Source organism: Papaver somniferum, unplaced genomic scaffold (assembly GCF_003573695.1).
Source record: "Papaver somniferum cultivar HN1 unplaced genomic scaffold, ASM357369v1 unplaced-scaffold_114, whole genome shotgun sequence".
In the NCBI taxonomy this organism is placed as follows: Eukaryota; Viridiplantae; Streptophyta; class Magnoliopsida; order Ranunculales; family Papaveraceae; genus Papaver; species Papaver somniferum.
The window spans coordinates 3,455,063-3,468,999 of NW_020620381.1; the positions used below are offsets into that span (position 1 = coordinate 3,455,063).

The 13,937-nt window shown below is 35.7% G+C and overlaps 1 protein-coding gene across 1 annotated transcript; it reads right to left on the reverse strand.

Annotated features, from left to right (window-relative positions):
* Positions 1-6,096: 6,096 nt before the first annotated feature.
* LOC113328953 (berberine bridge enzyme-like 15) lies at positions 6,097-11,997 on the reverse strand. Its single transcript, XM_026575953.1, has 2 exons — positions 11,846-11,997; positions 6,097-7,622 (listed from the first exon to the last, which is right to left on the reverse strand). The coding sequence occupies exons 1-2, from the start codon at positions 11,991-11,993 to the stop codon at positions 6,160-6,162; spliced, it is 1,611 nt and encodes a 536-aa protein (XP_026431738.1). The 5' UTR covers positions 11,994-11,997; the 3' UTR covers positions 6,097-6,159.
* Positions 11,998-13,937: the final 1,940 nt, after the last annotated feature.

Here is a 13,937-nt window from a genome sequence, read left to right on the forward strand (position 1 = left end):
ATTGGTCTTTCAAAAACCTTTCTAAATATATAATTTTTTTTCAAATTCTTATGTATTGTTTTTAGGGGTGGGACTTGGGGCGGACATGGACAACGTATATCAGAACTTTGGGCAAGTTTGGACATAAATTTTATAAACCCGAGTTAAATTTGGGCAAGCATGGGCACAAATATTTCTAAACCAAATAACCCGCCAACCCGAAGAACTATAAATAAGATTATTTTCATAATTGGTATTACTATCTATTTATAAAAAATTTAGAAATTATCTTCAAATCCATTAATGAAAATATAAATTATATCTATCTCATCAATCATTCAGTATGAAAAGATTTATATTATTGTAAATAATCTTCAGTTATTTGGAAATTTAACGTAAATGGAGCAATTAAATTTTTCTATTACTAAATTTGTTATTATCACATTGAGCCAACCCGAAAAACTCGGGGAACCCGAGGAACATAACTTGAACATACTTGGGAAACACCTCAATGGGTTTTACGGGTTCGATGGGCAATGTGTGCAAGGAATTTCTATCTCAGGTCTGCCTCGGCCAAGTCCCTCCCCTAATTGTTTGTATGATATATGTTATATTGAAGTTGGTTTGACAATTATATTTTTAAAGAATAGAGTTTATGTCAAATTTTAACAACATTTAATATCTTTATTCGTATGACTCTCCTTATTTTCTAAGGGTCATTTTAATAAAGTGTTTTCAAGAGAATCGTCAACAGCACTATCTAGCTATTGTGAAGAAACGCTTTACATTGTTTTTTTGTTTTTTTAAAACTTCTGATATATTTTGGAATATTGTCGGTGTAGACAAAATTGTGCTTCTTAGTGGTTGATTCTCCTTATTTTTTAGAAGATGAATCTAACGTCTTCTCGGTTGATTCTTCTGTTTGGATATTTAAGAACTCCGATTTTATTCATATTTATATTTAATCGGGTTAACTGTCGGTGCGTGGTGTTAAACTGACCTTGCATGCCGTTAAGATCAGAAGATAGCTTGGTAACCTTGGTTTATAAGAAGCTAAAATATAGTCTCTGAATACCAACTAATGTACAACGATAGAGATGAACGAAATACACAGATTGCATAGATGAGAAGAGGGTGCAAAGAAAAGTATTGAAACTTGAACAGAAAGAATAAAAATAATAATGCAATGCCTTTTTAATCTTCAAAAGTAGTGTCAATTCTAGACATACTCTCCCTGGTTATAATATAATACCTAAACTAATAATGGGAAGCAGAGAAAAGAAAAATAGCTTCTATACTACGTCTTCTTCTACTAAGCTGGGATGTGTACTGCACTAGATACCTCTGCATTTGATTCAAGTTTGATCACTTCTTCAGGCAAAGACGCCAAAGATTTCTTCCCCAGAAAGTCGTAAATCAGACACGGAAGAATGTGACCGACAACAAAACTATTAGCAGTCAATATCATGGCTATATAGAAACCGATCTTGTAAGAAGACCAAGGACCTAAAGCAACACATGAAGCAAAAGAGATTAGATACGACAAAAAAACAGAACACATGAAGCAAAAGAGATTAGATACGACAAAAAAAACAGTGCGATAAACAACACATCCACCACTTTAGATTTCGATCTCCCTTTAGATATCTCAACTTCAACGATACAAGTATCATCCAAGAGATACCCATTATCTGGACTGTCGTATTTACCGAGTCTCAAAGACAGTCCATGACGATAACCATTCCACGATGGGTTAAATCCACGTTTTACTTCTGAAATCCAAAAAACAATTATATAAGTGACACTCACATGCAGAAATTATAACCCTAAATACAAATAACTACTCCAACCTGTTTTCACTGTTCTCAAGTCATTCTTTTGATCAATAACGGCCAAAAGATAATGTATAATTGAAATTAGAGTCAGTATGATCGACTGGGCAAAGATAGATTTTCAAGCGAGGTCCATGTATTTCGGTATATATGGTGTTAACCAGTAACATTCGCCTGTTCATGAAATCATCATCGTTATTATCATTATCAAAAAAGTTTAGCTAAAATATATATTCTGATTAAAAGGAGTCACACACACATACCAATTCCGATTTCCGAAGGAGAAAGTATCAGAGTGAACGATTTGGTTGTTTAGTTTTGAGTAATTCTCAATTCTCCACACTACTTTCTGAGATCGAGGAGCCGGAAGATCAACTTTTGACGTCGATGTTGAGCAAACTACTTTCGGAGACTCAAGAAGCTTAAATAGACACAGATTCTAAGACAATTCCGATAAATAGAGGAGGAGAAATTCTGTACCACGCAGAAAAACGCTAATGGCCGGGTGCCTTAAATAGACACAGATTCTAAGACAATTCCGATAACCTGATTAAACTTCAAAACTGAGCTTCTCCTATTATAACACAAACGCCCATAATATTAGCAAACGAGTCATGGTTGACCGGATTGGCGATCCAAACGCGAATGAACCGGACACTGGTAGAGCCTCGTTTTAGACCGGCTGCGGGTCGGCCAATTTTATCTTGGTACAGTACTAAAAATAGAATTATTATTCATCAATAATTCAGTATCACGAAATAATACTGTAAAAGAATTTTAGTCAACTTAGGAAAGCCATTTCTCTACAAGTTTCTTAAATTTTTCTTTTTAGCCGAGAAGAGAACAATAGTTACAACATGAGTTTTCAAATTTCCTAACTTGTGAGTAGTGACCCATCCGCGTCCCAATCCGTGTCCCAGATGCGTCCAACTTGTGTACGAATGAAAATCACAAGAGACATGTACATGGGGGCGTCATACAAGCATTGTAGACGCGTTCTGTCAGCGTCCCGCCTTGAACATCTCTTGGTCTGCATCTGAATTCACACCAGTTCTTCCCTTCTTCTTTTCTTTTTTTGTTTTTTGGAAACATAAGGGTGTTAAGTGCTGGAAAAATGATTAATAAAATTGATTTTTAAAGATTTTAATAAAATAATAATTAATTGTTTCTTTTATGAATGAAAAATTTATTAGTCCTACATCGTGGAGTTTCCACTCTTTGGTTGTTTTTAAGAGACTATAGAAGATTTTTAGTCCCATATCGGGGAGTCGCTCTTTTTAAGTTGTATTTGTCAATTATATAAACAAATTCACTATTTTTATAAATCCATGGGAAAGGGGTTTCTTTATATTTTAGAGAGACCCCCAAGGGAATATATTTTTATATTGCTTCCTTAAGCGTTCGAGATTTTCCTTAATGGTTTTTCGGAGTTGCCAAGCTCTAGTTGAGCATCTACTACATATTCTAGTAGTAGGTGTAGTAGGGTGTTTTATCCTGGAGATATCCCTCCTGTGAGGGCTATAACATCACTCTTGAGTGTAGCCTGGCGCTAATGTCTTAAGGGAAGTGTGTTGAACACGTGACTCACTCTGCTTTCCAAAGTTTTGCCTTGTTGCTGTTGTGGAGATATGGGGAGCTTGTTCGTTTCGTCAAAGCAATCACTTCCATTATAAAGGAGCTAAGTATCAATAACTTTTGTTTATTTAATTTTTCTTTGTTTTTGATTATTGCACCCAACAATCTTAAGATATTATTATTTGTAATAATAGAAAACGATTGATTGGTTTGAGAATCATGGATGTTAATTGTGGAGTGAAAAACAAAAATGAATTTCTGGTCAGCGGTAGAGTTTCAATTTTATCTTTTAATCTAGAAGGAATTTCGATGAACCCTTTAGACCTAATGTAGTAGACATCCTGATAGTTACCTATATAATAACCCTTTGGTGTTGTAAAAGTATTTTTTTGATATTTTACAAAACAGGGAAACGTTCCTGAAATATTCTGACAAGCATAAATTTGTTGTTAACTAAAGTAGTTTTCTATGGGGTAACCATGAGTTTTTTGAAATGGTGATTCAAACGAAGTTTGTAGATATAGATGTTATCTTCAAAACTCATATTTTATTTTCCGATTCGGAACTAAGGTTTGTGAGATGTGGTGTTTTAGGTGATTGGGAAATTACCGTTTCCCCAGTCAGAGTATAAACAAAGATTGTGACATGAAAATGGAAAGGGACATGGCTAACAGGCGCATGTGGATAAATACAATTTTTTCAAAGCTGACAAAGGTGGGAACATCAAATGCAACTCTAAGCGTAGTCTTCTTAAGAAAGGTATGTTTCGTAAACCCTAATCTAGCATTACTTTAATTAACGGTGATTTTTATGTGTGTAAAATCCTAGTCATACGGCACTAAATTGTAGACAACATAAAAACCTTAATAAGTAGAAATTTAATGCTAATTTAGTTGAAAAAACTAGAACGAGTTCAGTGGCATGATGTCGGGAGTTATTTTAATTACCAATGTGAGAGATCGGTGGGTGGACTCTTGAGCCGCCAAGCATGTTTTGTTGAAACAAAGACCTGTTCACCTTCTATCAAAGGATATAGGATGTTGAGAAACTCTTTATGAGTAACTCATCTGCGATAGAGGTTGCATAAAAGGAAAAGGTCGAGCAGAAGCTCATATCTATAATATTCTTACATTGAACGAAGTTTTCATGTTCCGGGCATATGCAAGAATCTTGTATCTTGTTCTGTTGTAGATAGTAAAAGATTTAAATTAAATCTAGAAAACTTGTTCTAACTAAGGGAAGTGATTTTTTAGGAAACGTTTAATAGACTTGGGGTCTATATAAGCTTAACGGAAAAACTGATGAAGTGAACATAGTTGATTCTTGTGCTTTCTTTTGTGTAATTGAATGTTTTGCATGATAGACTTGGAAACGTAAACTTATAAGTCAATGCTTAAATGGCTAGCATAGGCCGCGTACTCAAATTTAGTTTGGATTTTGAACACAAAAGTGAAATCTTTGAAGAATCAAAATATGCTATAAAACCTTTTAGCACAAATGTTCTGAGTAATTCTAAGCCCTTAGAATTATTTCAGTTAGGCCTAGTTGACATGAGTTCAACCCAAAAACATTGTGGTAAAATATGGTTTATAACTTTCGCAGATGATTGTACGAGGTACTATCTTGTATGCTTGCTTAGGGATAAGGATGGTGCCTTAGAAGCCTTAAGATGTATAAACTTGAAGTTCAAAACCAATTAGAAGCCTTGAACCTTACAATTGTATCCTTAAGGAGATTATAATTGTCATCTTGATCAGTTCAGGATTACCTGCGGCCTTATGGGGGAGGAAGTCCTCTTAACTAGTATATCCTGAATAGAGTACCATTGGATCAGATGAAACTTCACATGATTTATGGAAAGGTAAATGACCTTCTTATGCATGCGTCAAAGTGTGGGGGTGTTTGACTAAAATTGTCATTCCTCTTTCTAAAAGAACTAGATAGAAAACAAAAATGTTGATTGTGTCTTCATATAGGGTATGCTGAGTATACTTTACATATAAATTTTTGGTTGCGTGTTCTGATTTTTCCGACTTTGGTGCAAAAACTATTATGTAGTCTAGGGATGTTGAGTTTTTTTAACATGTTAATTTGAAACTTGTCTCTCTTTAGAGATATGTTGTTGATCCCCTACATGCCTTTTTAACTAGTGAGAAATTAACTTAAAAGGAAGATAAAGTAGAGGTTGATGAGCCTAAGACAACTAAAAAGATTAGAACTGAGACTTCTTATGGACTTACTGGTCCATACTCGGCATAATAGGTAATGATGGTGACAATACTGTGGACTTTTAGGTTGTTCTTTATATTTTTTGACTATCCAGATGGCAGCAATTGTTAACCATTTTTGATGAGCAGTGTTAAAAGCTTAGCTGTGCTTTCGGTGATTTTACTGAAAAACGTGATGGCTAGTCCCAACCGCTTAGAAAACAGTATTTCTCATCTGCAAAAAGATACATGCCATTGGTGGTGTGGATCGCACACTCTCAATGGCGTTGTTTAGGTCACAGTCTCCTTATTTGTTTAGACCTAGCTGCAAATTGCACTGTCGTAAGTGAGTCTAGCTGCATTTTGCTTGAACAATTTTATCTGTTTGCTAAAGAAACTAAAATTACTGTAGAAAAATGTCAGATTGGCATTGAAAATTCACCTATGAGCCATGATCCATACATGAATAAGCAAGAACTTCATTATTTGATCATTAAGTTTTGACAGAGTTCACAGTGGAATATTACTTATTTGGTTACCATACATTAGCATCTCTAGTGCGTGCTTCAATAAGTACTTCTATACGAGGCAATAGAAGGAATACTCTGTTCATGTTTAAAGAAATTTTCAGGATCAAACTTGCTTTTCACTTGAACCAATCTTTTATAATTCCCCTTGAAGTACCTTTTACCCCAAGTTCTACCTGACAGATAACTTGCAGTGCCATTCTTGCTTTGACCTAAATCTAGGTCTCTATAATTGACATAAGCTTCTCTTGGACATTTTGAAACAAATGGAGCCATATACCTATACAGATTCCTCATCCAGGTAAGATATCTTTTAGATGTTTCCACCCCTTCTTCTTTGTTCCAAATGACCACATACATAATCATATACAAAGTTCCATTTCTATGAGGAAATGGAATTGCTGATTCTGAAATCTCATTCATTCTTCCACCATAAGGAGTGAATATTATGACAGGATTCTCTTTTGTTAAAACTCTTCTCCATAACCCCTCTAGTCCAATTTTTGGAATGGGGCGTCTTACGTAATCGGATTTTGCCTCGAAGGTATTCGCTGCTTTACTCCTGCTCAGTAAGTTATTAAGAGGGCCGTCTGCCGGAAAGTTACCGAAATAGAGCGTTGACCGAACCCAACTCGTCTCTGTACAATCTTTACTTTTCAAACCCAACTCAGGAAATCTCTCTTTCATCACAAGAAGGAGTTTCGTCGTATTCCCTAGGTACATGGAGTTGAATGATGCTTGGATCGTTTTCTTTCCTTTCTGAGTAGTAGAATTACCCAAAGTAAGGATTACTCTCATGAAGAGTTCATTAGGAAATTTTGGCGCAACTTCTTGCCACTTGTGAACAAGACCAGTTGCACCTTCTTCTGAGGTTTTGGTGATGGTAAACAAAGTCACAGTAGGTGGAACAGGGACCAATTTGATCTTCCATGAAAGAATGACTCCGAAGCTTCCTCCTCCACCTCCTCGAATAGCCCAAAACAAGTCCTCTCCCATGGTTTCTTTGTTGAGAATTTGTCCATGGGCATCGACTATTCTAACATCGATGACACTATCACCTGCAACGCCATATTTTCTTAATAAGGAACCATACCCACCTCCACTGAATTGTCCACCCACACCAACCGTCGTGCAAACCGCTGCTGGGAAACCAAGGGTTCGATTTTTCTCTGCAATCCTGTAATAAAGTTCGCCTAACGTTGCACCTGATTGAACCCATGCGGTTCCATCTTTTGCATTTACATTGATGGCTCGGAGGTTTATCATATCAACAATTACAAATGGAACATCAGAGACATAAGAGAGACCTTCGTAATCATGACCTCCACTTCTAACCATAAGTTGAACTCCATGTTTCTTCGAACAAATTACAGATGCTTGAACATGGGATTCTTGCAAGGGTGTAATTATAAGAAAGGGTTTGAGATTGGTGGATGATGATAAGGGTCTTTGGTTATATATATTGGACTCCAAGATGGATGTGTAGTTGGGATTGGTTTTGGGTAGGTTGGAGTGTAACACTACAAAAAAGAAGACTTCTAGGGACGGCCACTTCCAAGAAAAACGTCCCTAGTAGGTAGTTGCTGGGACAGCCCACTCTAGCCGCCCCTAGTGATGTGTATTTGGGATGGTGTGGCATAAACCATCCCAATTGTTTTTTTAGCAGGGACGACTCATGTCTGACCGTCACTATTGGTCCACTAGTAGGGACGAATTCGTCTCAGCCGTCCCAATTAAATAGATTATACCGTTGGTAATTTAATTATTTTACGCCCCAGAGTATAGTTAAATAGTTTTCAGTTTCTTCTTATTCTTCTCCCGATCAGAAATTTTTTTCTGTTTTTATTTTTTCCTGAAAACCCTAAAATTAAATTTCCACGAAGTCGCAGCCGAAGACAGCGATCATCCATCTTCACGAAATCCTCAGGAATCGATACCATCTCTGTGAAATCTTCACTTTCTTCTCCATCTCCACTAAGAAATCGAATCATGGAAACTTAGGGTAAGAATCTTTTTCTCAGCTTCGTGAATTTTTTCTGGTTTGATGTTTGAAACGAAGAATTTAAGGTTGCTTTTGGTAAAATCGCAGTATATTTGTTGATTCCCTTTGAATTTTTCAGGTTTGCTGTTTGATTAATTTGCTCGATTTTGTCTTTGACGTTTTTGGATTCAAAATTAAATCAAGTAAGCCTCTCTCCATTTCCAAACTTCTCTCGATCAATTTTGTTAACCTACAGATTAATTATATCTTTTGCCGATTTGGGTTACTGATCGAATTCTCTCTATTGTAATGTGTATCTATCTGATCTCATTCTTATTGATTGTTTAGTTGATTGAATTATTAGTATTGTGATTTCAGTTTTGAGTGTGATGAATTAGGAATTACTGTCTGACTACTAACACAAGAGAAACATGTTTCTCTTAGAATTAATTAACATGTAGTGTCATCTGACTACTAACACAAGCTTTGGTTTCCCCTTTTAGCATATATGAGTCAAGCCATGTTGGGAATGCACTGTGTTTTTTCCTATGCCATTTTTAGACTTGCTGCTTCACATTAATTGTTAAATGCATGAATTATTTAGCTTTGTTCTGCTTCTGCTCTTTGGATAGGAAGTTTCCTGCTTGTTGTTGGTTGTATGTGCGGCATGTGCCTTTGAATTCTGTCTTGTTCAGCAATAATAGAACATTGTTTAATTAGGTGACTGGAACTGATCGAGGAGTTTCCTAACTAAAAGAAGGGCATAAAGATGTAGCTGAAGTGGCTCAGAAATTACAAAAGTATTGTGTTTACGAGCCTGTTAAATACCCACTTATATTTGGAGGTAATTCCATACTCACTACCATTTTGCATTCATCGTTGAACTTAGTTTATATGCATTTGATGTTTCGTTGGATTACTGGTTGGATTGTTAACATATGGCGCATACCAAATTTGGTTTTCAGAGTGGGATGTGCTTTATTGTTCTGTGCCTACATCTCTTGGAGGTGGCTACCGCGGTGCATTAGGGCGTTTTTTTTTAAACAAAACAGATGATTCAAGTAGTTGAAGCTCCTGCTTGCGTTAAAAATAAAATTTATCCTATGCTCATTATGAGATTGATGTTTAAAATTCTCTTTACATATTACGTGATACATGTGCACTGAATGTATTGGATGAAAAATGGATTCAAGTTATTTTCGAGCCTCCAGAACTGAAGGTTGGAGGTTTCAATAATAGACAAGAAAAAAAGAAGTCCGGTACGTGCAGACTTAAGTAATAAGGATTGAACCATGTTTTTGGATTTCTTGCAGGACTTAGGAGGAGTGTTAAGAGTTGCCGATTGAGATGGATGAACTAGTTGCGAACCGATCAAATGAATGCAAAGGAAGAGTGTATAATTCTCCAACTTCAACATCACTTGGGAAACAAGTAAGAGAAGAGGGTCTATTTTTATATTCCATTTCCTTTTAACATAAAAACAAGTAGTAATAATGTTCGTGTTTAGATGGTCGAAAATAGCTCGTAAGATGCCTGAAAGAACTGATAATGAGATAAAGAAGTATTGGAGAACTCATCTGCGGAAGAAAACACAAATTGAAGAACAAGGTAGTATTTCCCTGCATTATTTTGTTTTTCTGCTTCTGCTTTTTGGATAGGAGGAAGTTTCATGCTTGTTGTTGGTTGTATGTGCCTGTGAATTCTGTCCTGTTTAGGGATAAAAGCAATTATAGGAATTCTGTCCACTCAATCTCTGTTATGGAATAAATGGTTTTTGTTCTTTTATTTATGTATACATGGGTCATTTCTTTACAAGCTTTTTAAGCAGTTTTTCCTATTTGGATAACTTGATAGGACATGCAGAACATGGTGGATAAAAGTCTTATTTGTTACTCTTATGCACAGTTGGTTTACTCTTATGCACAGTTGATAAAAGTCTGATTAGTAATGTTTTTGTGAGGCAACGAGTATTCCTGCATCAAAAATGTGGATAATAAAATAGTTAACAATCTATCAGATGCTAAGGATTTATGTACACTTTTTATGCTAAGGCTTTTGTATTGTCAATTATTGCTACTAGAACAAATTCTCTGGTGTTTTCTTTCCTTCCTTGGTTCAATAAGTGACACAGATGTAGATCTATTAGGGAAGTGTTGACTGTAAAGATACTATGCATTTAAGTAGGTCAACAAAACAAACTGGTTTCTTCATGCAGAACTGATTGTTGCCACTGTGAATGTGTCGATCTTTGTTTCGGTTTCCCTTACTGAGAATAATGTAACTGTTTGATGATGTATTGAGTAGATTGATGATTTCGTTTTACAACGACTTATGTTTGTTGCAGGATATGCGACACGGAAAGGTGCAGGAAGGGTTCTAATCCGTGTTGGGAATTTCAGATGCAAAAAGAGTTTGTTTATTACCTTTAGTTGTCCAAGGTACAATCAAAGGTAAGAAGTCAGGTATCCAGCTGTACTCGAGATCTTTCAAAGAAAGAGATAGGGCCACTTCTTAAACTTTGCAACCAGGTGACATTGATTATCTAATATTTGTTTTAAGTTTGTATCCATCTTAGAGATCTAAACATAACCAGGCATCGAGTTTGTCAATCTCATATTGACCAATTGTCTGGCAGGCACCAAAAGCTGTGCGATGAAATGATGTGAAATCATCTAAGTCTCTGGGAGGGGTTCCAAGAAGTCACATAACAACAACTGAGAATGTACTATAAGATTCTTGGATTCGTTAATGACCCGCTGATGCAAAATCATGTGAGTTCTATTATTTATTATTTCAACATGATATTGTATACACCTTATTCTAGCAGATTTTGTGTTATTCTTTCCTTATCTCTTTGTTATGAGCATGTCATGCAAGAAAATATGTTTCTTAATCTTTTCGGGCAAATAACAGTTCTAGATCATTTTTTGAGTGAATTGGTCAAAGATTTTTCTATTTTTTGACTTCAGAAGTATATAACCTTACTAATATTGTTGTTTCTTTTGGTATCCCTCAATTTAGGTTCCTTCATTTTTGATCCGCAAGCTCTATTACTCAATTATTTTCGTCCATCAAGATACAACTATTCAATAGGTGAGTCCAGTTCTACCGTGTGAAGCTGCTCAAACTGTTCATTTCCATTTTCTCTTATGAGCAAGCGTGAACTGAGTATATAGCTTAGGATACAATTTGTTTAGTTAATTTCAGGAGCTATAAAGGGTCGTTCTGGAGCAGAAGCACTCAAATACACTTCCAGTGCAGACTGAAAATATCACCTTTTGGTTGTTTTTCATATTTTTTGTTCTTTTTGTATGAGAATTGGTAGTGTAAATGACTGAATCTTTTTTGTAAACAACTTGATTTCATGAGTGAGAATCTATTTTGGGATAAAATGCAGTCTGAATGATTGTTTAACAGGGTAAAGGGAAAGGCATCCTGCCAAAGAAACTGAAAAGAAATTTTATTTTATTTTTGAACTTTAGCAACGCTTATTAAGTGTTACTAATAGGCATTATATGACCGTTGGAAATACATCTGGGACGGATTAAGAAACCGTCCCTACATCCCTACATCCGTCCCAAAAAGTACTACTGACGGTTTTTATAAGTCCGTCCCTAGAACCCAAACCGTCCCCAGAAGTATTAGTGACGGTGGATCGGGCGACGCTAACAAAACCGTCCTTAATACCTTTTTGGGACGGCCTTTTGCCTCTTGGGACGTTTTCTTGACCGTTCCAAGAGCCCTTCTGTTTTGTAGTGTAAGTATGAGAATTTAGTGAAAGGCATTGGAGAAAATTTTCATGAATATCTGAGGTTGTTGATGAAGCTCCAAATGAGATTGATAAAATGAGTAATGAAATCACAACTAGGTATGAATTTGAAAGAATACCCATCTTAATTTGGTTGTTTCTTGAATTGATGTGAAAAAAGGGTGCGGTCCTATGCCTACTTATATGATAACTTTCCTGTAAAGTGAATTGCACATTTTGCTTCACCAAAAACATAGATATTTGTTTCTTAAAAGACAACTAATTAAATATGTCCAGCTCTTTTTTGAAGCATATATGTGTAGTTGATACTTCAGGTTTTCTTTATGCTACACAGAGGTGATAGTTATTCTGAAAGTCATCCAGAAAACAGGAAACAAGTCTGAATTGAAAGGGGAGTTCAAGAGTATACATGACAAAAAAATAAAGTCGTTGAATGTTTTCACTGTTTGGGTTGTGCTGGTTTGATAAAACTTAAAAATAATACTAGCTCTTGAAACATCTGTATCAACGGAAGCAAGTCATTGGAGTTTTACTGGTTTAACACATTAGAAAAATTTCGCTGACTTGAGTTCTTGTTTTCCTTGGGTGGCCTAGTAGTGTCTTCTAATATCAGCAGCAATATGGAAACTATCTGAATCATCAATGATCATTACATTTACGGTGACGCCGCGTGCCTAATATGTTATAAACCTAGCTTTCCTATGCCTCTATGAGGCCCACCACCAAGTAACGATCACACGGTCAAAACTAGAACGATATTTTGGGGACTATTCAAAAAAGGTGGGGACTACTTTGTGATAGGAATGTCCACCCTATATTCTAAGGGGTGTCCTAAAAGATTAGGGAAGACTAATCTGCCCTTATCCTAATTATGGTTATAACTAATTCTAATAACCCATTAATTTAATCACTACCCACTAATCTAACCCACTAAATTAAAACCTAAAATCAGTTTCAAAACCTTTTCTTTTATTTTATTCGTCATTTTCTTCTTCTTGGTAGACATCGACGTCAACCGTCGATTCGAAAAAATTTCATCGTCGATTAATCAATCTTTATAAACAATGCGTTCCAAGCAGAAACCAAGAATTCCAGGATTGAGTCCGGGACTTGCAAATATAGCGAATCTCCCAAATCAATTTCAAATTGATAAAAAACTTCAAGCAAAGTCGGGAGACCAAGTCAAGCATCCAACATCAGCCAAGAAGTCCGATTCGAGTAAAATGAAAATCCGCAGGTAATTTCCTTCATACCCATTCCTTTTAATCGTTTTTGGTTGAAGAAATCGATTAGAAATCATAAAAAACCATAGAAAATGGTAGTTACAGTATAGATTTCGGCTAGGAGAAATTCTGAAAACCCTAGATTTTGGTAACCGAACTTTCAATATGAAGAACAGTTCGGCCAATTAGGAATTTTTAGGTAACCGAACTATGTAGTTCGATAAGCTCGCAAAAAAAAAAATCGTAACCGAACTCCTTCTTTATATGAGAAATTTGAGTTCAGTTTAGTCAATAAATTTATATAGGTAACCGAACTTTGATAAATATAGTTCTGTTACTTCGCAATTTCTATGGGGTAACCGAACTTTGATCTGTCAACACGAAACTTGTAGTTCGATGACTTTGCAACTTATACCAGAAAACCGAACTTTAGTAAGTTAAAATTTTGTGTTTGATCTAATCCCATGTTCAATTTTATTTGATAAGACAATATTCTGTTTAGCTAATAATGTGGTTTTCATTCATTAAGAACAAAGGAAAAAAATCTAATCCCCACCTAGATGAAGATTTGACAACTCCCACCCATCGTGGTAGAATACATTTGGATTTCCGAAACCGTGGTACTAAAAATGCTAAACATGGAGGGGGATCGTTACAAGAAGTGAACCAAGAGAATGTTCGCAATGTAATCCAAGATGTCAGTCAAGAGGTGATGGAGAATACAATTGATAATGTTATTGAAGAAGAGAATTATGATGAAGAAGGGCAAGGAAATGAATACCAAGGAAATGAAGAGGACGAACAACAAAGAGAACGCGTTGAAAATTTAGAGGAAGAAGAACAA

What these genes read in the sequence shown, in the direction of transcription:
- LOC113328953 (XM_026575953.1), bottom strand. Translation starts at nt 11,993, where the DNA reads ATGGGTATTCTTTCAAATTCATACCTAGTTGTGATTTCATTACTCATT. An exon ending in TACTTACACTACAAAACAGA is followed by an intron (nt 7,623 to 11,845) that starts AGGGCTCTTGGA and finishes ACTCCAACCTAC; the next exon opens with CCAAAACCAATCCCAACTAC.